General features: G+C 38.0%; 1 protein-coding gene across 2 annotated transcripts in view; it reads right to left on the bottom strand.

The window, feature by feature from the left end:
* FAM189A1 (family with sequence similarity 189 member A1) overlaps positions 1–22358 on the bottom strand; it is a 107978-nt gene that overhangs the window by 65057 nt on the left and 20563 nt on the right. The window contains exons 2-3 of one of the 2 annotated variants that reach the window (XM_048318306.1): positions 7168–7224; positions 3058–3380 (exon numbers count right to left, since the gene is read on the bottom strand). In XM_048318306.1, coding sequence (XP_048174263.1) covers positions 3058–3129 — 72 coding nt within the window. In that variant the 5' untranslated portion in view covers positions 3130–3380; positions 7168–7224. The remainder of the gene's footprint in view (positions 1–3057; positions 3381–7167; positions 7225–22358) is intronic. The other variant, XM_048318304.1, reaches the window with a different exon arrangement.

Here is a 22358-nt window from a genome sequence, read left to right as displayed (position 1 = left end):
ATTTATGAAGTTAGGAGAGACAACATTTTTCTAAATTAGCTTTGTATACAACAATCTGTATTTAAACAAAACAGATAAATCAGTAAATAGAAATGATTATATTTTTTTCAACAGTGTGAATAGTCTAATAACTTTTAAAAAAATCTACATAAGGCTGAATTTACACTTCCATAGCAACTGCATAATGGGTTCATCCACCCAAACAATACATTACTTTTTGCAAGTGTCACACTGCAGGAAGAATTCACCCCCATGCACGTGTCACTGAAATGCTACTCCATATAAATTAACCTTCCATAACATCTGTAGCAGAAATCCCTGAGGAAATAAAGGCTCGTGTTGTCCTGCTGACAAGGACAGGCATCAAAAGCTTCGCAAGCAGCCCCTTCCTGGCAGAAGCATAATGAGACAGAAGCAGGATGTAAAGGTCACATACACAGATATTTTGCATCTGTCTTTCCCAACATATTAATAGCAATTAACTACTCATGAGCAATTATTCTCATTAATTAACAACTGCATGGTCCCTCTGAGCCCTCGCACATCAGAACTCTGACTTTCATCACTGAGGAGGAAAATTCTGGCAGATGAGCGGGGTCAGGAGCTATGACTGCTGATCTCCATCAAGAGCACACGAGCATTTTCAGTATCCGTTTCTGAGCAAGGCTTCCATGTGGACAGCAGTTCTTTCCAATTTGATTGTAGTGTAAACTCGTTATAGTTTTGGCCATTTCAAGAAAAACTGCACACACATCTCTAAGGAAGACTCACATGAATAATTTGATGGAGATCCATCAGTAAATGAACTTTAAGATTTCAAAGACCTTTCCTCATATATCTGAAACAGAACTTAATTCATAATGCTGTTGGAGGTTTTATAGTACCTCTACTAAGGAAACCCAAACACTCAATCACACATGTCTAGCTCAGGATCTAAACTGTGGTTTACCTGGCAAGCAAATCCCACTAAAATCAAAGTATTTTTCTTCAAAAAGCAGAGGATAATTAGATTCTCTTTGGGTAACAGTGCATTTCCTTCCATCTGTCACACAAATAAAACTAAAATCACGTGAGTTTTGACTCTACAAAGACTGAGGTATCCATTCCCAATTCCATCACGCCCCAAAACACTTTGTATTAGTTCATACAAATATTTATTCTACTTTTAAATAAAAACATTTCAAAAGCAGCTCACCTTGCCCAGAATAAATTTTTGAAGCTATTGTTTCCTCACCATTTGAAAACAAAATACAAAGTTTAACAAATAGCTCCCATGTTGCCCAACTAGCGCCAGTGATACGTGACACAAGATTAATTAACTAAGGAGGAAGAAGAAATGCTGAAGGAAACCACACTCCCACCAAGAAGGTATTGAAGAAATTATACTGTGCAAAGGCTGCCAAGAACTCCAGGAGCAGATGGGATGCAGCCTGCATTTCTAAAAGAAGGAGCAGACGAGATGAAAGAACCATCAGCAGATATATTTAGGAAGTGTGTGAGAACAAGGAAATTACTGACGGACTGAAGAGAGGGGAATGTAGCAACCATAGCACACTCTTCATTACAGGCAGCAGCAGCACTGGGACTGCAGCTGTAAGTATCCTACAGCAGGACTGCGCCAGCAGGAGCTGCTGCCACGGCAACACGATGCGATGGGAGCAGATGGGGAGGAGTAGGGGCTGTTTAAGGGTAATTACAAAGTGCTTGTTTAGGAAGAGGCAAGTGTTACGCCCCAGCAGGGTTTGTCTGCTCTTCAGGAAAAGCTGCTTGTGGTCTTTTGAAACTCTGCCACTGGGGATAACTAATTAGCATATGGATGCTCAGCAGAGGAGTCCGGATTCTCACATGAGCGACAGCTGGTGGCAGCTGGGCCCAGGAACAGGCAACCTTGGTCAAAAGGATATCAGAGAGATGCAGAGACCTAGGCAAAAGAAAGCTTTAAGAAGTGCTAAGCTGTAAAAGAGGAAACAGAATGTTCATTCTAAAGAGATGCTTCACTCTGTGACATCTTTTCTCCACCACTGCAAAGATTTCCCTGACTCACTTCTTCTGTTTCCATCTCAAGTGTTGTTTCTTCCCCACCCAGTTCACAACCTTACTGGGTCATTCTCCATTTTTTCCCCTCTTCCTCTTCTGTCAGGTATATTCTAATGAAAGGACACTGTGGGTAGGTTTTTCTGTCAGTTGTTTCATGACACTAAAGAAGAAAGAAGGGAATTAGCAGTCTAAGTTTAAAAAAAACCAGCAACAGGCAGTGCACATTTTAAAAGCTAAATGCGTATGTTAATCTACCTGCAAAAAAAATCTGGAACATGAATGTAATCAGAGTTTACACAAGTTTTGAAGACCACACTTTTCAAATATTATTTACAGCCTACGCTTTCTTCACTGAAATAATTCAGAACTGAGATACAAATCTATTGCAATTCAGTTATTTATGGTGGCACTGAATTGGTCTGGCACTGAATCGCTGAAACATCAGAAATTCCATTGTATGATTTCTTACTGACATGGTTTTCGTTCACTTCTTTCTGATCACCTAGGTCCTCTTCTTCTCAAGAGCTTCTGATGTTTATCTTCCTCGTGTTGCCAGCCTTGCATTTCAATTTCTCCTTCCTGTCCTAGTCCTCCACAATTCTCTTCCCCCTGATTTCGCATTCAGCTCCTCTGAATTTGGGTTAGTTTCCTACCATGCTCCCAGAAAAGAGGTCAAAGAAAAACACTACTCTCAGTTTCAAAGTCTGGGTTCACATCAGCTCTGAGCAAAATTTACAGCTTTACATTAGAAGAGCTACTTTTTGAACCAGCACTGGATTTGCTTTCCAAACAGAAGTTATTGCAGCTTCCCAAGTTTCTTTTTGAAAGCGGCAATACCCAGCATGCAGCCCCCACCCAGTTTATCAGAAACTTCGAAAAACACTGGTATGTAAGATGCACTTGTTTTCACCCAGTGTTTTGCTCACCTTTAAACTAATGCTTCAGCCTCAAAGACAAGTGTTTGTCTAATAGCAGGGTTCCTAAAGAACATTTTGATCAAGGAACTCAAAGAATACTCATGCTGAAATGATACTGCGGAGTGATCAAGGGATCTGTTAAGGCAGAGGGATGTTCTGCAGCTCCTCTCAACATCACACAGGTATCAAAGTCAGCAGTGACACACGAGGTGATGGGTGCCTTCAGACTCTGCTATTCTCCCACACTGTGCATTCTTTCACTTGCTTTTCTCCTGCAGTCTTGACCTGTTTATGCTGACGTTGTCTCTCCACTACACAGACCATCTCTTTATTCCAGGAACCAAACACCAAATCTCTGCTTGGGGGTGGGTATTGGAGAGAGGACAACCATTTTTTTTTAATTCAAAGATTTCTCTCAGATTTCATCTGAAAGGAAGATGTAAATTCTCTTATAAGAGTTTAGAAAGACTTGTCTCATCCCTTAAGCTACTCTAGGATCTCAGGTTAAGCAGCACAGCCAGGAACATGTCAATGCTCCACCTCACTGGTAAGAAGAAAGAAAACTTACTCATACACTATTTCTATACATTTTATGTTTCATCTCTTTCCTGCGGTTTGGTTATTCCTGCTGTACGCTGCAATGATATCTAGTGAGAGGAGATAATCAATGAGGAAAAGCATTTGGGCCAGTTTTACATATTCATGCATCTTATGGGGCAAGAGTATACATGGATGTATTTATTTAAAATTATTAGTGATTTCCTTTTTCAACACAGACCTTTTTGTAATGATTTTTACAGAAAAAAGAAAAGTATTTAAGTTTGAATTTCAAATAGTTCAACTTTTTCACTGGAATTTCTGAAAGAAAATCTCTCATTTTGCAACAAACTACCAAGCTGACCCAAGATGAGTATTTTCTAAAAAAAGTCAGTTATATATTTAACTGATTCTTACCACAGGTGCACCCTGAGACTTTACACAGCAGTTCATCCTTTTGCCTGATGTGCAGGTTGAACTGCAGCTATTTAGGGTGGCTTATTTTTCTTAAATAAAGAAAATCCTATGTGCTTATCATTAAAAAAAAAAAAAAAAGCCTTGAAATAAAGGTTCATTTGAAGGGACAAAAGGGACAACACATTGAAACTGAGTTATACATGCACTGATTTGCGTGTTCCTTGGTGCACAGAACTGGATCTGGAATGCACATTTCATGGTAAATAGCTATTCTGAGTAATCAAGATCATTTATTAATAAGTACTATTATCTTGTGCTCACTGACATTCACAGACATTAGGAAACCCCACATTTCTGTTCATTGAAAAAACCAGTAAATCTATCAGTTTATTGCAAAAACTTTCAGTTAGAAATGCAAAAATATTTTTCCAGGGTCACCCAAATGCCAGATGGCAACAGAGAAGCTTTCAACTCAATTCAGAGGCTGAATTAATCTCCTTAGCACAAACAGATTTGCAATTACCATAGATTAGATTGTAACAGAAAAATAATCTGACTGCACAGTTTAAAGGTTTTTTTTTTTTTTACAAGGTAATTTCAGCCTCAGGAGCTCCACAAGCTCTCTCCCAATTTTCAGACACTTCCATAAACCACAAGGAAACAAATTCCTACTTTAACACTCCATTTTAACATTAAGCAGTGGAAGTGACACAACCAATGCTTGGTTTCCAAAAAATGGACTCTTGAGAGATTTCCCCAAAGCGCTACCAATACTCTGAGATTTCGTAACTGAAAACAGAGAAAGCTTAATAAGGAAACATCTGAAATATACAGAAAGTACTGTTCAAAATCAATGTGTAAGCAATTTAAATATCTCCTTTGCCTGAGTGCTTCCTCCGGTAAATGTAAATACAGGTTTGACAACAGACACTGATTCCTTGCATATATAAAGCATTTTGGCAAGATAAGCAACTGATGGCTAGGAGGTGACCAAGAAAATTTAGATAAACTAACAAAATCTGGTGAATTTTCCAGATAATTAAGATTTGCAAAGACACTTTAGCAGGAGAACTTCTAAATTTCTGCAAATTAATATTGCAGGAAAATGTCCTTAGTACATACACATTTGTAAGTCTTTGACTGAACGTGTAATCCAAAATAGCATTCATACTAATAGCTTATAAATACACAACTACTCTCAGTTTTGACTTTGGTTCCAAAGCGTTAAACTGTGTAACAACATGCTCTTTTCTATACCAAAACTACATAACACATTTCTAGTACAATACAGCCAGGAATTAAGGGTCGATGAACTATTTGTGTTTAATGCTTCTTCAACTTCCTCTTTTTGCCTGCAGAAAATAATACATTTGCAAAGAAAAGACACTCCATCTGTGGAAAAACCCTGCACTATTACAGCACTGAGCAAGGCACACCCAGCAGTACAGAGGGCTGACCCTGGCCAGCAGGAAAGCACCACACAGCCACCCACTCACTGCCCCTTGCAGCAGGACTGGAAGAGAATTAGAAAAGCCCAAGTGAAAAAAACTTGTGGGTGAAGATAAAGATAGTTTAATAAGCAAAGGAAAGAGGAAGGAAAAAGCCAAAGCAAGTGATGCTGTGTGGGAAAACTAGAAAGTCTTGATACTGCACAAGTGCTGCTCAGCAATAGTCAAAACACCAGTTATTATAAACCAGTTTTAGTCACAAATCCAAGATATGCAGAAAACTGGCACAGTAAACTATTACCACAGTTTCACCAGTTTTCAGGACATCACAGATGGTGTATGGTTTAATTTTATATAACTTTATTCATAGCTTCAAATGATAAAGCTATCTATCACTCTTGGCAATGCCAGATTTTGTAACACATTGCAACAAAAAAGGCAAGTATTCTAATCGATTATCTAGCTGCTTATAATACTATAAAATAGGTTAAAAGGTAATCACTGACCGTATGTATTTGGCATATGCGTTGTATAAACAGATCAGAAGAAACATGACTCATTAGCAAGCTGGTGATACTTTGTATTCTGAGGTTGTAAAGCTACATATTATTGATTGCTAATCAGAACAGTCAGCCTGCACACGTGGGGTCCAACTGCTCAAAGGTATTTACAACTCAGCAAGGAAAACAAGACATTAGGTAGCCACTATAAAACTATTGCACAGCTTAATCACACACAGAAGTGAAAAACATCATCCCTGTCCCCATTCTTCCAGGTTATTACTGTATCACCACCAAGTACCAATTAGATCAGGATCTAACTCATGAGCACTAAGCTTACTCTTGGAAATAAATAATTTCCTAGAGCAGACTGTAGGAAGGTGAGCTGTTCTGCAAGCAGTAATATTGCCATTACTGTTTCTTCCCTTTTATTTCCTTGAATTACATTGACCATGACTGCCTATTTACATTTCACTGAATTAATCGATATTAGAAAGCCCAGCTCAATTTACAGCATGCAAGTGAGTGTTCAGGAATCAAAGAAGCCAAGTCTCAACAGGCCTGGATAACATTTCTGATGCGTGAATATTGTTTATTCTGATGATGTAAGCTCTAATACTACTGTTTCAGTTCAGAATACTGAAATACACCTGAAGTTCTAATTAAGCTAATTCTTATTAGTACAAGACTTTTCATCGCATACTGTCCATTATATTCTTTATTCCAGGGACTATCTTCAGTACTATGTTACAAATGTTTCATGTTACTCTGTTACACATGTACACTTTTTCAAAGGCAATGTTTACCTGCTAACACATCCTTATTGACACAATCATCATGTGTTTTTAATAGGATTGATTTCCATCTAATATTGCTTTACATTAGTAGGTTAACTGAAACTCTAATAGCAGGCACACACAAGGAATGGATTACTGTTCATTATCAAGAAACTACATGAATCTCACAACAGAAATACTAACATAGCTGAAAATCATTCTGCAGACAAAGACTAACAGCTACTACTTTGGAATGGGATTTTTTCCATCCAGATAACTGGTTAAAAAGATTGCTCCACAGTGCATTTTTAGGCAAATAAAGTTAAATGCAAAGGTACAAGCAGACCAATAATCTGTTTGTGAGACAGAAGAAAAATACTATTTTCACCCAGGTAGTTTATACTATACAACTTCAAAGGCCCTTCACTTTTGGTACTAAGTGTTTCTAAATATCCGGATGCGTAACAGCACTGCAAATGATCCCCACAGATTATGAGGCTTCTCTATAAAGACAAAAGCTCTGGGAGATACTCACCACAAGGGACAGGGGCCTCTTCCATGAAACAACACCGATCAATCCTGACAACAGCACCTGCAACAGAGCAGAGTTACTAAAGAGGCATGAGGTTATACCAGTGTCATTAAAAACATAGTAGGTAATAAGATGAAGTTAATACAGAGTCATGATGCATATTTTCAGAATATTGGAAACCAAATGCTAAAAATATAATGCTTTCCTTTTATTCTCAATAAAAAAATAAAAATAACTAAGAACTAAGCTGTTTTTAAACAAAGTTCAATCCAGCTGCCAGATTCACTCAGTTCCGATCAGATCACAGTAAGTCTTAAAACATTTCTTCTTTCCCAGTCCTGAATGTTATCAACACGAAAGGAGAATAAATGTTTAGGGCAAATTTTCTTGTGGTCTCTTAGCACAATTGAAAATTAGCTTAAAAAAGGGGACTAATGACAAGACAATCACAAAATTATCCAGGGTATCCAGATTCGCAAAAGGGTTTTTTGTTTATGTTTGAGAGAGGACCCACACATTCATTTCAACTTGTATTTAGCATACAGATACATTACTTCTGATACGACAAACCAAAAACAAGCAGGATTCAGACCTTTATACACCTAAGCTGATCTTAAGTATTTTAAAATAACATGCAAGTTAGAGCTGAGACACCATAAGCTTTACATATAGTTAAAAACAGACAGGGAAACTGCAGCAATAGGGTAAGGGATATTGACCCTGGCATGGGAGAAAAAAAGTGGGGAGGAACATTTTCATTAGAACATTTAATTACAAAAATAGTAAAGTAGAATACAAATAAAATGCAGAGAAAAGACTCATTATTTCATGAGTCCACAGTGTCATTTTTCCTCTCGGCTTGTACAAAGAGTTTGTGGAGCAATAACTTCTATACTTAGCTAGTCACCATTCCCATTCCATCCTGCTTTCCTAACAATCTTTTAGGTGTAAAAATAATAGATCATAATAAATAAAAATTCAACTGTATCTAGCCACTGCAGAAGCAATGCACACTGTACTGGGAACCAGGCTGGAAACAATCCAGTCTAGTGATGCTTGGTGCGAATGTGAGAGGAAAAGCTGTTAGTTACCTGGAGCAGCTGCACTGTGGAGTGCCCAGTTTAAGCCTTCACAAAGTCTAGTCTGTGAATACTCATACTGTGAGCATGTTTCAGGCATATTTCACTATCTGACAATATCCACAGCTGCAGCAGCTGTTGAAAACATTATTCAGAAAGACAACATGTGGAAAATGCACCTTTCGGTATTTTCTTTAGCAGCTATGCCATTAAAAAAAGACCCCTCAAATGAGGTTTTTTAGTAAAACCTCAGTGTTAGTTTCTAAGTGAAGTAGAAATGCAACAGCTGAGAGATAAAAGCACAATAAAAATGAACCAAGACCAAGATATGGATATCAAAGTCTGTCCAGATAATGCCTACATGCAAATGTGCATAGTTTGTATTCTACAGCATTTCCTACAGCATAGGAGCTACATACTTCTGGATGTTGGCCAAGTGAAGGAAAAGCTGAGAATTCCATCCTTGCAGTTAATTAAATGTGCTCACACAGCTATGTTAGCTTATTATTATTGTATGATAACTTGGCTCTGGGCTGATAGTCCTGTAATGTGAAACTGCACTCAGAAGGTAAAATGACAAGGTTAGCTAGTCTATCTTGCAGGCTAGACAGCAACATGCTCTCAGTCAAATAAATGGGCTGGCTGAAATTGTGAAGTTATTAAAGAAAACCCTTTAGGAAAAGTAAGAAATTGCATTCCAAACCAGAGCACATATTGATACATAAAATATTCGTACATAAGTCAGTATTTCTCAGTCACCAAGTCATATGGTCAGAGTCAAGATACTACTGTAGGGCACTACCTATGAGTAGCAAATCTTTACTTTCATTTACTGTGTGACCTCCCTTCCATTAATTAAATCTCTACCCCTCTTGTCTTATTTGTGGCATTGCACAGGATGCAAGAAGGGAGCTGATCCTTTTTGTTCAGCTGAACTACAGCTGTGTTTGACCTTTACAGAGGCCTTGTAAGATGAAAGAGGTACATGTGTTTTGGTTTGGAAAAGGAGAGCTTTGTGGAACTCACTGTACTGGCTCACCACGCAAAAGGTCAAGCACAGCCAGGCCACTTGATAAATTTACGCTGATAATAGACACAAGAACTCAGTGTTCCACCTGTGTCTTTAATACTGTCATTATAAGAGGTCACCTCAACAATGCCGTCATGTAATTTTCCAACCCCCATTAGTCCCCTGTGTCAGTCACTGGTTACCCAAAAAACTTATTTTGCTGAGATGCAGCTATTTCCAGCGCCAAGCACCTCACATTAACCCACAGTGTGCACAGCTATATAACGAGGAAAAAAGCACACAGAGGACATCACATACTGACATTTCGTTAGAATACACCAAATTACTATCAAAACAGAAAACTAAAGATTTTATCTTGATATTGAAGACAACCAGGAATTTAATAACAAAACCAACCAACCAAATCTCCACAAACCCGAACAAAACCCCACAAAAACCTCAAAACCCAACCAACCAACAACCAAAAAAAGCCCCCAGTCTTAAGGTTTTGTTTTCTCTTCAGCTTATACCTCTTATAAATACAATACTAACATTGAATACAGTGAGTAGAAACTCCACTTTGTTTATATACAGAAGTAGCAATTATTTGAAATTAGTATGTAATTAATTTAAAGGCCCAAAAGATCTTACAATAATCACTCGGAATATTCAACAGCTCGATATTGCAATCTATATGGCTTCTCATGCTTTTCAAAAATCACTACATCACATGAATTCTATGCACAGGTTCTTTCTTTCTTAAATAAAAAGTAAAATAGAGTTTGACAATTTTAACAATCCCTTAACCTTGGCAATGTGTTTTGATTTCAGAACCTGCAGAGTATGTTTATCTACTACCTTGGATCCAGCTTCTATCTTCTGAATTGTAGTGAACCTCCCTGTCACACAATAATCGAAATTAATGAAAGCAACTAAAACCATTCAAAAATTAGGTTTGCCATATTCCTTAAGGAGAATTCCCCCAGATATATGTACATATATGTACCTGCTCATTATGACAATGTTTTTTCCTCTGTGCATCAGCGGAGTACATCAGTGCTGACTTCTGCAGCATTAGAAATGCAGTAGCTCAACAGGCATATGAAAACTCCATTATCATTAATGCAAGTGGTGTTCATGCATGACAAAGATGCATTTACTTTAACAGGCACATACTGAGGCAGGACAAAACCAGAAGGTAAAACTACTTTCCAGCACAGGGACTGCAAACAAAGGATTAGCCCTTGATGGTGTCTTTTCCAGCATTTTCCCTCCACAGTCTGGTGAATCCCTAGAAATTTAGAGGGCTCTGACTTTGAATATGGGGCAGATCAGATGATGCAGTCTCTTGATGTATCTTAAATCATCTGCCTTCTGAGTCTCCAATTACAAAATGGCTCTTCTACGTGATACATTCTGTAGTGTGGTTCCTTTAAACTCCTTTCCTGAACTACATAAACCCTATGTTTATATAAATATTAATTAAAACCACATTAAGTATAGTGAACCACTATCAAGGTACAAAAAACTATAGAAATGTAAAATTACTGATGTCTATGTATTAACTGGCTTAAGAAAACAAATTATCTTTTTTTTTTTCCTTAGTTCCACTTGGGATCTAGCAATCGTTTTCCAGTCTAACATAGAGCACGAGTTATGGAAAACTCCAAGTTTTATTCTCTATTCTTATTCCTGCTTCCTTGCTCAGCCTGATACAACATACATCAAGTCATTTGGTCCTTTTCCACCAATTTATGGGTTAGTCACTTTTTCAGCTTGTAAATACAAGAGAAATTCTCTAATCAATGGATTCAATTACATGAAAATAAGCATACAAGTTCTTCACAGTAATTGCAGAAATTCCTTCTCAGGCCTCTTCTAAGAACTAAATTTATGTGTCTACAGATATCTGTTTACATGTTTCCAAAAACATGTGTTGTGAACGTAGCTAGATAATCTAGAAACTAAAGAACCTGTTTGTAACAACACATCAGACAAACACCCACCAAGGCGGGCCAGGCAGAACAGGCACAGCACGAGCAGGCAGATGCTCAAGGCAGCTGAGTGGAGAGACCAGGGCAGTAACTGGCCTGCCAAAGGGAAATCCCAGCACCCACAGCACCAGTATCATCAGCACTTTCTGTGAGCAAAGCGCAACAGCAGCTGTGTCCCTGCACAAGGGCCTGAAGCCACTGACACTTCCCAAAGTTCCCCTCTCTGGGCTACAGGAGCACAGACTACTGCAAGGATTAATTTTGTCAACTCAAATGCTCCTGAAATGGTAAAGCTCAATCATACTTCAACAAATAATACCCCCAAACAGTCTTTAGGTCTAGGTGTACCTCACAGAGTCTCAATCAACTGCTGAAATATCTTCAAGGATGATGCTTCTGTGAAATCTACCATAGTCCTTGTAAAAGGCACATAACTATTTAACAAAATGCAAGCATTAAATACTGTGTGAGCAATGTCAAAACTATCACATACACAGAAACTATTAAAGCATGACACATTACTACCAGAGCACAAAATCTTCTTATAATAACACTCTGCAGCATCTGCAATCCATTAGTGCAAAATGCTGGTAAAGTTAAATACACACTATAGGAAAAAGAACTGTGCTGCATGGGAATTAGCTGAAGAGGGAGTGGAATAGTCCACCAGTAATATTACTCTCCATTCCAATTTCTGGGAAACAGGAAGGATGAAAATCTCTGTAAAAATCAGTCATGGGCTAAAGAGTTTTAAAAATAGTTAATATAAATATTTATTAGCAAATATGCAAACTGACTGTTCAACATGCAGCTATCCCTAGAATCCAGGGACTGCTCTGTCATTTAAAGACTACATCACTATGAACACAAAGAGCACAAGTGCCACCAGACTGCAACCACAAACGAAAGATCTGGACGCTTAAATACAAGCAAGTCAACAGTGACCAGAAAACCACAATGATTTAAACACAGTTTTGGGCTATTTTATAAAAAGATGCAGCGTGTTCCTGACTCACAAACACTACATTATAGCTTAGTTGCTCTCATTTATCCACTGTGAACCTAAAACTAATCTAATTCTAATTGCCATGGAAACAGGAGCAGAGAAACAAAATCCCTTGGTGCCCCACAAGAACAGGACAATAAAATTACCTATACATTGACACAGCTACCAGAATGTATTAACAGCCCACAATTTTGATCTTGTTTTAAGCTCTAGGGTGAGCTTTTCTTTGGTTTTGTCTTTGTATTCTTATCAAATATTCTCCACACCCATCAGAAATCTCCTCATTACACATCTGTAACTTGTTACTAGAAGGAACCAATTTGACATACAGAGAAAAACAAGCACTGATGGAGCACATATCCATCAGAATATGTTTTTATATATATATTTATATATATATTTTTCAATTATAAAAAAACTTCCTATGTTCTGTATTTGTTACTCTTCTGAGTGGTTCAGAACTGTTATGCTCAACTTCACTAAAATATGCAACCTGTATTAAAAGCTATGGACAGGGATTTAGATAAGATATTAAGCACAGAGCTGATACATCAGTGACTCGCAATACAGTCTTAATTCTAATCTGTTTTTTATTAAACATACTCATGGAACACACTATTACATTATCTTCTACGCCCCATAATGTAATCCATGAGCATTAATAAGGCACACAACCATTAGCAAAAGAGTATTTAAACAGAAAGGTAGCTACGCAGCTTGGAACCAATCCTCCAAGCTTTCAACTGTATTAGATTATTTATGAACAAACCTGAAATAAAACAGATGACTGAAGAGCGAGCTCAATACATGCGGTTTCATAGGGGAAGAGTCTGAACTCAGAATAAAGTCTACTGAGATATCATAGGGAATAACAAGATTTTGTGGCTCTTGGACAATTGTCTCAAATTAAAATGAAGCTCCCTCACAACCCAAGCAACTTCCCTTCTTCAGAATGACCCATGAACGAACCAAAAGAACACAGTGCTTTGAGTAACACCACCAGCAACACTGCTGAAGAACCAGCTGCTGTGTTTCACAATGTTCAACATGAAAGCCAGAGCAAGAAATTTTCAAAAATAATTGACTGAAGAAATGTACTGCCCACACATGATATTCAGGATCTCTACAGTAGCCCAGATCAAGTGTGGATAGCTTATCGATTCTTTGAAGCAGAAAGGGTTTATTGAGACAGCAGTCAAAATCTTAATTAAAATGCACTGAACCAAAGAAATCAGTGAAATTAGAAGCAGTTTATCCAATATGATAGGTCTGTATGCAGGTGTTGTAAACTCAGGAGTTAATTATTTCCTCATCTGAATATTTATTTTCTTGGTCTTGATGTGCATTCCATACAACAGATTACAAAGATGATTTCTAACAGGGACAAAGCCTTCACACCTAGAAGTATATTGAATTTCCTTTCCAAAACTACTGATAAAATTTTAAGTGTTTGTAATGAAAGAAATAAGGCACTTGAAATCATTAGAAAGCTATTATGAGCCTATAAAATATAACATGCTTTATTTCTTTCATAACAGTTACATTCTTTCAAGGGCTGAAAATGTGAAAACTTTATCTTAACTCCAAAAATAAAGGATTCCATATTTATCCATTACTAAGGCAAAGGTATCACTCAGCTATCAGAACTTCACTTCCAGAATTTTCATTTTATGTTTCATTGTACTTAAAAAAAAAATTATATCCATAATGTTACTGTGACAAAAAAAAAAAGTGATAAATTTCTTTAGACATTTCCTAATCTGTTTTCACACCAATCTTGACCTACATCATTGACTCAGTACAGAAAATTATTCTAGAAATATTTTTTCCCAGTAGCATTAGGAAATTACTAATCAGACTTTTGCTGCTGGGCTCTTCCAATAATAATAAGAATGAAGACCGAGATTGTTTAGATAACTGAAATGAGACAACGGCTCTTTCAATTACTGACACAATTTCTCAGGGGATAAAAGCCGAGATGTATTATATAAAGTGATCTAAATATCAGTAACAAGAGCATTTTCTCCGCCTCAAATTGAGAAGAGCTTCCAAATACACATAAAATGCATTGTCTCTGCACATCACTGGTACAGAGTAAGCTCCACTCCTCCAATTCCATAGATCTTTTGGAGCTATGTTTTAAACTGCAGAGTCACAGGACGCATGGAGAGAGATTAATCAAAAAGCAGTAGACCTCATACTCCAATGAGCATGATTAGTGATTTGCTTCTAGGCCATGCTACCAGATAAAGGAAAAGGTTAAGGATGCACAGGCAGCAATGAGAGAGAGAAAGGGACAAAGTAAATATTAAATGGTCAGATCAGATTAACACTATCCTCAGCCTACAGACTTCTGTCACCATGAACTTGGTGAAAGCCATCTACACTACTGCATTTACCACCTTTTCTGAGACAACCCTTCCCAGGCAGCTATAACCACGACAGATTGCTGGCCACCACATCCAAAACAGGACTTCAGAGGGGAAAGGACAAATTAATTTGGAGAAACACAGGTTTAATGTAAGGATGGATGGATGCCTTCCAAACACACCAAGAATCCAAGGGTTCTAAAGATTTATTTCACGGCAAGCTGAACATGAGTCATCAGTGCCCTGGCAGCCAGGAGAGCCAACCCTATCCTGGGGGGCATCAGGCACAGCATCGCCAGCCAGGCAAGGGAGGGGACTGTCCCACCCTGCTCTGTACTGGGTGGCCTCACCTCGAGCGCTGGAGGCAGTTCTGGGCAACACAATATGAAAAAAACATTAAGCTGTTAGAGAGTGTCCAAGGGAAGGCCACGAAGAGGGTGAAGGGTCTGGAGGGTAAGCCACACCAGGAGTGGCTGAGATCACTTGGTCTGTTCAACCAGAGAGAAAGAGAGACTGAGGTGAAACCTCGTCACCGTCTACAACATCCTCAGATGGGAAGAGGAGGGGCAGGCACTGATCTCTTCACCATGAACAGGATTTGAGGAAGCAGAATGAGGCTGAGTCAGGGGAAGTTTAGATTCAAGATCAAAAAAGTTTTTCCCCCAAGAGGGTACTTGGGCACTGGAACAGGCTCCCCAGGGCAGTGGTTACAGCACCAGCCTGACAGTTCCAGAAGCATTTGGACAATGCTCTCAGGCACATGGTATGATCTTAGGGGTGTCCTGCACAGGGCCAGGAGTTGGACTTGATGATTCTGATGGTCCCTTCTCAACACCTGTCCCCCAATATGTAATCTATCTGAACCATTTTTCTGTGGAGACAAGATCAGGGAAAATACTTGCACCTGGTCCTTTCCAGCCTCAACACCACAGAATGGAAATCCAGGTACCATCAGCAACCAGTAGCAACTGTATCGCATTTCAGCCTTGTCCCTGCTCAGGATGCCCACAGGCCTGAACACCAGGCACTTAAAGCCTGTCAGCAGCAAAATGCAAAAATGAAATCCTGTTGATACAGAGTCAAAATAGACTGAACAAAGAACGTACTGTGTTTAGAATAATTTAGAGCCTTACCTCTATTCTTAATTATAATAATCTCATTAGTTACTATTAAAGACTTAAAATACATTATTTTAGACTTGCTGCATACATAAGACACCTGTTTATGACAACCCTTGAGAATGATGTATAAAAATCTCAAATTGGTTTGGAAAGAAAGAGCAAAGGACTTGGGCAAGCAGAAAAGAGTGCATCACTCCAGCACCACAAACTAACCATGAAGTTCTACAATGCACCCCCAAGAAAATGAGTTTTCAATGCCATCCCATGGAGCAATGAAAGCCATCAAACTTTACAGAAGAGAAGGCACATATTGGAATGATCTAGGGAACAGGCAGGAGTTTTTCTCACACCAACCTGGGTAGCACACTGACAAAGACTCCCAGCTGAGGACTGCAGAACTGCTTTGCAAAAACATTGCAGCACCAAAGCCTCTGCAATTGAAGTCCAATTCTACTGTAGAGGCTTCTTAACCTGTCAGCAGGCAATAGGTTTGGGGAGCGCATGACATGCTATTTCAGTAATTTTAATGCAGTTAATTATTTGGGCACTAGTAGTCCAAACACCAAATGAACAGAAGTATAACCTTAGCTCCAAAATCAAAGCCCACAGCTATTTTAAGTGCAAGGAGAATGTGAAAGAGGGAATCCTATAAAAATTACAGAGCAACTAAAATGTTGTCTATTTTCTCTCCATAAGAGATTCAAAGAGATGACTAACGTATAACACTAAATTCATTTGCACAGCAACTTGTAATTTATAATAAACATGGTCAAAATATATGAACTCTGAAACACTGCAGACAGAAAAGCATCCTGTATAATACGGGTTACAAAAGCAAGGTGGATCATCAAATTGAAATGTTTTCCATATTGGTTTTGGAAATAAAGTGGGAATAAAACACCAATCTTCATATGAGACCTCATCTCACACCAAACCCATTTACCAGATCTGGTGGTCTGCTTTCTAGGACTATTTAATGACCACTCAACCACAAACCACACTCACTCTACAGAAACCCTTTTCCCACAGAAAAATTAAGCTCAAGGAGTCCAAAGACTTATTCTGCCTGACTTTAAGGTCAGGACTTCCGGTAAATATACTGGGAACTTTGTGTAAATATTAAGATGGAAAACATCTTATAGTCTAAAAAGAGCAGTTTTGCATTTTTACATTACTGCTAGATCAAAACACTTCACTCTAAAAAATTGTTCCTGAGGTTATGCAGAATCATTCATCATCAGAAGGACTCAGATCTGCAGAAACTGTGGTTCCTTACTGCATCACTAATGGGCAAATAAAAACTGCATTGTGCAAGATACAACTGTACTGTCACCTGTGGAGGAAGTAAAAATCCAGAAATGATTTCCATTGCCATGTGAAGCATGCTTGTTTAACAAGGATTACACAGTAACCAGCATTATGTCTGGCCTTTAGTGGTGGATCCACCATCATGACCAAAAATTAGTTAAATGAATTGCACACGGTACAGCCATTCACATATGGGCATTAGACTGAGCTCTGTTTTATTATCTTTAAAACACCTTCTTAAGTACCTCATAAGAAATTGCTATAACTTTATCTAATATTAAATGGCTAAGCTCAAATATGACCATTTTCCCACTTCATCACACAGCCAGATGTCTTCATTTTAAAAAATTCCGCAGAGTCAAAGGCAAAGCAAACTGAGTAAGCAGTACATCAAACTCAATTATATTTCAAAGACAGGGCCTCTTTGGTTTGTTCTACTTGTCTCTGATTGCCTGCAAAAAGCTCACAAAGAAGCTTTGAAATTACCATCCCAGTAAGATTCCCACACTCTCAATGTTTGTGTTACTGCAGCCTGGCTGACCACAGACTCAACAAAAGCGTAGCATATTGACTTTCATAAAAGCAGCTATATACCTACTTCAGTTGGAGATAACTTATTCATTAAGACAAAATAAATTAAAAACAAGATAGAGAAAAACTTACTTCCAAATGATTTAGGGCTATTACATTTTATACACACTAACACAGCCTGAAAAGTTTTAACTTGTAACTCTGGCATTTAGAGTCTATCTCAATTAGACAATTTTGAAAATTAGCTCTCCCAACTCAAGACAGAATGGGATGGTATTCCAGAATATAAGGCGTCACTTGTCTTTTTAAAAAACATGCTTGGTTTTACTGAAGTTAAGCTTATAATAGAATGGGATAGTAACTGTGCACACAATATCTGTTTTTAAAACCATCTTCTTGCTATCTTTTCACATTAACTTTTCAGAATCACCATCTGAGAAGCAAAAGTTTTATTTCTAAGCTGAAGAATGCAGAGAGAGAGAGAGAGAGCGCAACCTCCTGCTCTGGCCAGCAGCTTTCTTTTTGTACACATGGAAAAAGTTGACAGGAAAACAATGACAACAATGGTTGTTCAGACACAAGTATCAAAAGCACTTAACAGAGAAACTTGGCTTTCTAGCAATATCAAACAGACCAAGGACCACACCGAAGCTTGCTGATTAATGGATAGGAGAAATTCAGATTGAGTTCACCTCAAACACCAAGCTGGAAGCTGATGTGAAGAAAATCATCCTCAGTACTTCAGCGCTGTCAAGGAAGACTCTCTCAAGTTATTGCTATTGATTTGTAGGAACATGACGACCTGTGTTGTGTTTCAAGAAGTCCCTGGTTAGGGGGTATACCAGATACTGGTATCTTAACTGAGAAATATTCTCTACAGGACAATTTGTAATAGTAATTACACCCTAGCTTGCACTACAGTAAACACCTCGTGGTTAAACAAACACCACAGAACTGTGGCAATTCACTACAAAATTAGCAGAACAACGTTTGGGGAGAGCTAGTTTGTTCTCTGTTTTGGGGTTGTGTTTTCTTCGTTTGTTGTTTTGTGGGGGGTTTTTTTTTAATAGAAAAAAAAAAATCAATGTAAATATCAAGGAAGTTGACAGAAAGGTCGAGAAGGGAAGAGAAAATAGTATAGCAATAAAAAGAACAGCACTGCACCAAAAAAAAGTACTGAAAAATGTGAAAATCACATTAATAGAAACTACAGTATGCAAATAGTCTGCTATTCCTGTTTCATTCATCAACTTGGGAAACATTCTAGATGTTAGAAAGCATCTAGAATACTACTGATTTTCATTAGAAAAAAAGTCAAATAAAAGATGCAACACGTGCTAAATGGGATTCTGTTTTCCTACAGCTTCCACAGGTTTTCCATATATAGGTATCTGACAGATCCCAGCTCAAAACAGCCTCAGCTACCTGAGGTAGCTCACACATGCCATCTAGACCAGGAATCTAGAGCTGGAACTCTCCTGCTCTCCTCACACAAACCCCAGCAGAAGATGAGTCCCAAACTCCTGTACCTGCACGTGCAAAAGTATGTGCACTGTGTATCCACACAGCTGAGGTGACAGAGCATGTTGCAGGAAAAAATAATGGATATAACAGATGCAGTCATAAATGTACTGTTCTAACCAAACAAAAACTGCTTTTTCTTGTTTCAGCCTAAAAATACAATCCAGACATCATTAAATAAAGTGAACTTGCAAGCCATCAAACATGGCCAAGAAACATTAACACTTGTTAATCACAGCTGTTTAAAATTCTTAAATGCTTCCCAAAAGAATCTAATTATAATACTAAAAAAAAGCTTTTATGTATTTTATGTAAACTTTAACAAAGGGAAAAAGCAATCTTTTATTTGACTGATTTTAGGGTAACTTAGTAGTCTTAACATAAGGAATCCTTCAGAAGTCTTTTTCTCTAAGGAACACAGGTGACAAGTGTTCTCACTGTGAAAGTAAACTCATTCACAACTACAATACTGTTTTCGTAATGAAGTTTAAACACCAAAACAAGGAACTTAACTAATGCTTTCAGGAAAAAAAATTCTACACCAAAAAAAAAAAGTTATGACCAAATCTAAAGCTAGAAAAATTTAGAAGTGAGAGGAACTTCTAAACTCAGGTCAGTAAAATTAGACTCTTCATCTTATCGAAAAATTTTGCTGACTTTATGCCAAGTTATATACAACTACTGCTACATTCCAGTCAAAAACAAAAATGTAGATCTTATGAACAGAAAGGAGATCAGAGATCCTAACAAACAGCATTCATCAACATCATCTGAGAGCCAGAAAATGAGTAACTTGTCCGGCATATTTCTGTGAGCTCTTCCCCCTTTAGAACTCACCTTTATTTATACAACACACTGTATAATTTCCCAGGAAAATTAAATTGGTGCAGGAATGAAACACGGCAATCTGTAAATCAGTTTTTAAAAAACTCATCCAGCTCTTACAAAGTATCAAAATGAGACTACAGAAAACTCCAGTAAATGAGCCTCAAACCGAGTCCATGGGTGCACATGCCTAGTTTGGTATTTGTATTTAGTTTTTGCTAAGTGCATTTTGCAAAGCTGACAATTGCTAAATTGGCCTGAATACAAGACAGTCCTGCATATCAGGTGACTCATTCTGCAAGAACAAATAACCAAATGATGAGTGAATTGCACCAGAGCACCAGACCACTAGCGTATGTCAGTCTTGATGAAACACCCCAACAGAGTGCCAGTGGAACATTAGGAAATTTTAAGTGTCTCAGTGCAAAACCACTTTAAAGGATCCAGCACATTTTGCAGCAACCCAAACTGCAGTGCCTTGAGTCCCAGCTGGGAAGCTAAGTCAGAGCTGGGCAGCACCTGCATGGGTTCTGAGCCTTGTTAAACTAAGCCAGAGTCTAGCAACACCAGCATTTAGCTGCAGGACTAGATACAAGATTAGCCCAGACGGGATCACAATCTCAAAGACTGAACAAAACACACTTTTGCTGATTGTGGAGTCAAATGATCAGGAGAAGAGACCTGGGATACACAGAAACAGGAATTATAATAGAAATTAATTTTGATCTCTAAGGTGGCATGGACATCAACAATCACAGCTTCTGCTTCGCTAAATACTCCTTAAAGAAAGAGGAAGAAAGAAACTAAATAGGAAGGAATGATGAGGGCTGTCAAAAACAAAAGACAAAGATATCCTCCAGCATCCAGTATTAATGTGGATTGGGAATCTTTTTCCTTTTAACAATTCTCTCGATAAATAATTCTCACAAAAAACTTCAGTTACTCTCTTAAAATGACACAGATTTTGTTTCCTGGGGTAGAAAGAAATCATCATATCCTTAGTCATTTTTGTGTTTCAGCATATAAAGGAACATTCATCTATGTCTTCTCATCCCACTTCCTTCAGAATTTTCTTCCTACTCACTGTAAAAGTGTTCCCAGACAGTACAGATCCTTCATAACACCACACAGCATTAAACCTCGCTTTGACCTCCTAATGACAAGACCAGTACCACACACCATAGTGCCATGTACTTTTTTCATAGGGTTACAAACAGTCAGACACTCAATGACTAAAGACATCACCTAAGGAAGGTCTAATGACATGAAGCGAAAGAAAAGAGTAACAGAATCAGAAAGAATATACAAAGAAAAAAGCTGGAAAGGTTGGGTCTTTTTGCAAATACAACGTTTCCTGGTTCTGGAAAACACAAACCTTTGTCACTTAAGTAGCTCATCTCACCTTTCCATGCTTCAGACTCTCTACAAATTAAGACAGCTCTTTGCTAACTCACTGTAATGCTGCAAAATTTAATGAACTTAGAACACATTTTTTCTTACACAGCATGTCAGATTCCGCTTGTAATATGTTGTAATAAACAAGTTCTACTGTATTTTTTCAAAATAATTTCAGAAAAGACACCTTTAGAGATTCATAATTCATCCCTGCTGTAGTTACCCTAGAAGGTTCTTTATCTCTCTCCTGATATCCCTCCTATGCAAACTGCCACAGAAATCTGGTGGTGACAGAGGGACCCTCACTCATGTTCTAATTGTTTTCATTACCTTTTCACAATACTAATCACTGCTTTGAAGGACACAGGACTTCTTTATCCATAACAGGTGAAAGAAACAGAGAAGCGTCCTTCATTTTTCCAGTCTTTATTTTACAGAAAGACCTCAAACCCAACTTTGTTCTTGAATTCCCATACAGCTTCACAAGAAACAGTACTGAGGAATATTATTGATCATTTTGCAGAACAGTTGTGTTAGAGCACAAAAAACCTGCAGGATAGGCAGCAAAATTGTTATTGCTGTTCATAACAAGAAGAAGAAAAGATAAAATCTTTCTTGTATCTTCCCTCTAGACTTCCTACCCTACTTCCCATCTTGAGACATGGAAATCAGTAGCAGAATAAAGTGGTTTATCAAGACAGGAGGTATAAAGCAATGTCAATTCTCACTGGAGTTTGGTTTTGTTTTGGTAGTTTTTTTGTTTGTTTGATTTGAAATTCACACACACACACAAAGAGAGTAAAAGCAGATAACTGCTAAACAGGGAGCTCTGCAACAGGCAGGCACTGCAGAAATGAGATGTGAAAAAGAAAGGGCCAGAGAAGTGAAGTCAGAAAACTTCAGCAGTAAAGTCAGAAAAAATGTCATGAAAACCCAATTTAAGAAACAACATTAAAACTGAAAGCAATACTGTAACTATTATTATAAGTGCAGCCAAATGCATAATTTTTCTAGCAAGCAGCCAAAAAAGAAATAG

Source organism: Corvus hawaiiensis, chromosome 13 (genome assembly GCF_020740725.1).
Source record: "Corvus hawaiiensis isolate bCorHaw1 chromosome 13, bCorHaw1.pri.cur, whole genome shotgun sequence".
NCBI classification, from domain to species: domain Eukaryota; kingdom Metazoa; phylum Chordata; class Aves; order Passeriformes; family Corvidae; genus Corvus; species Corvus hawaiiensis.
The sequence above is the reverse complement of the archived record's forward strand: the minus strand, read 5'-3'. Positions and strand labels throughout refer to the sequence as shown.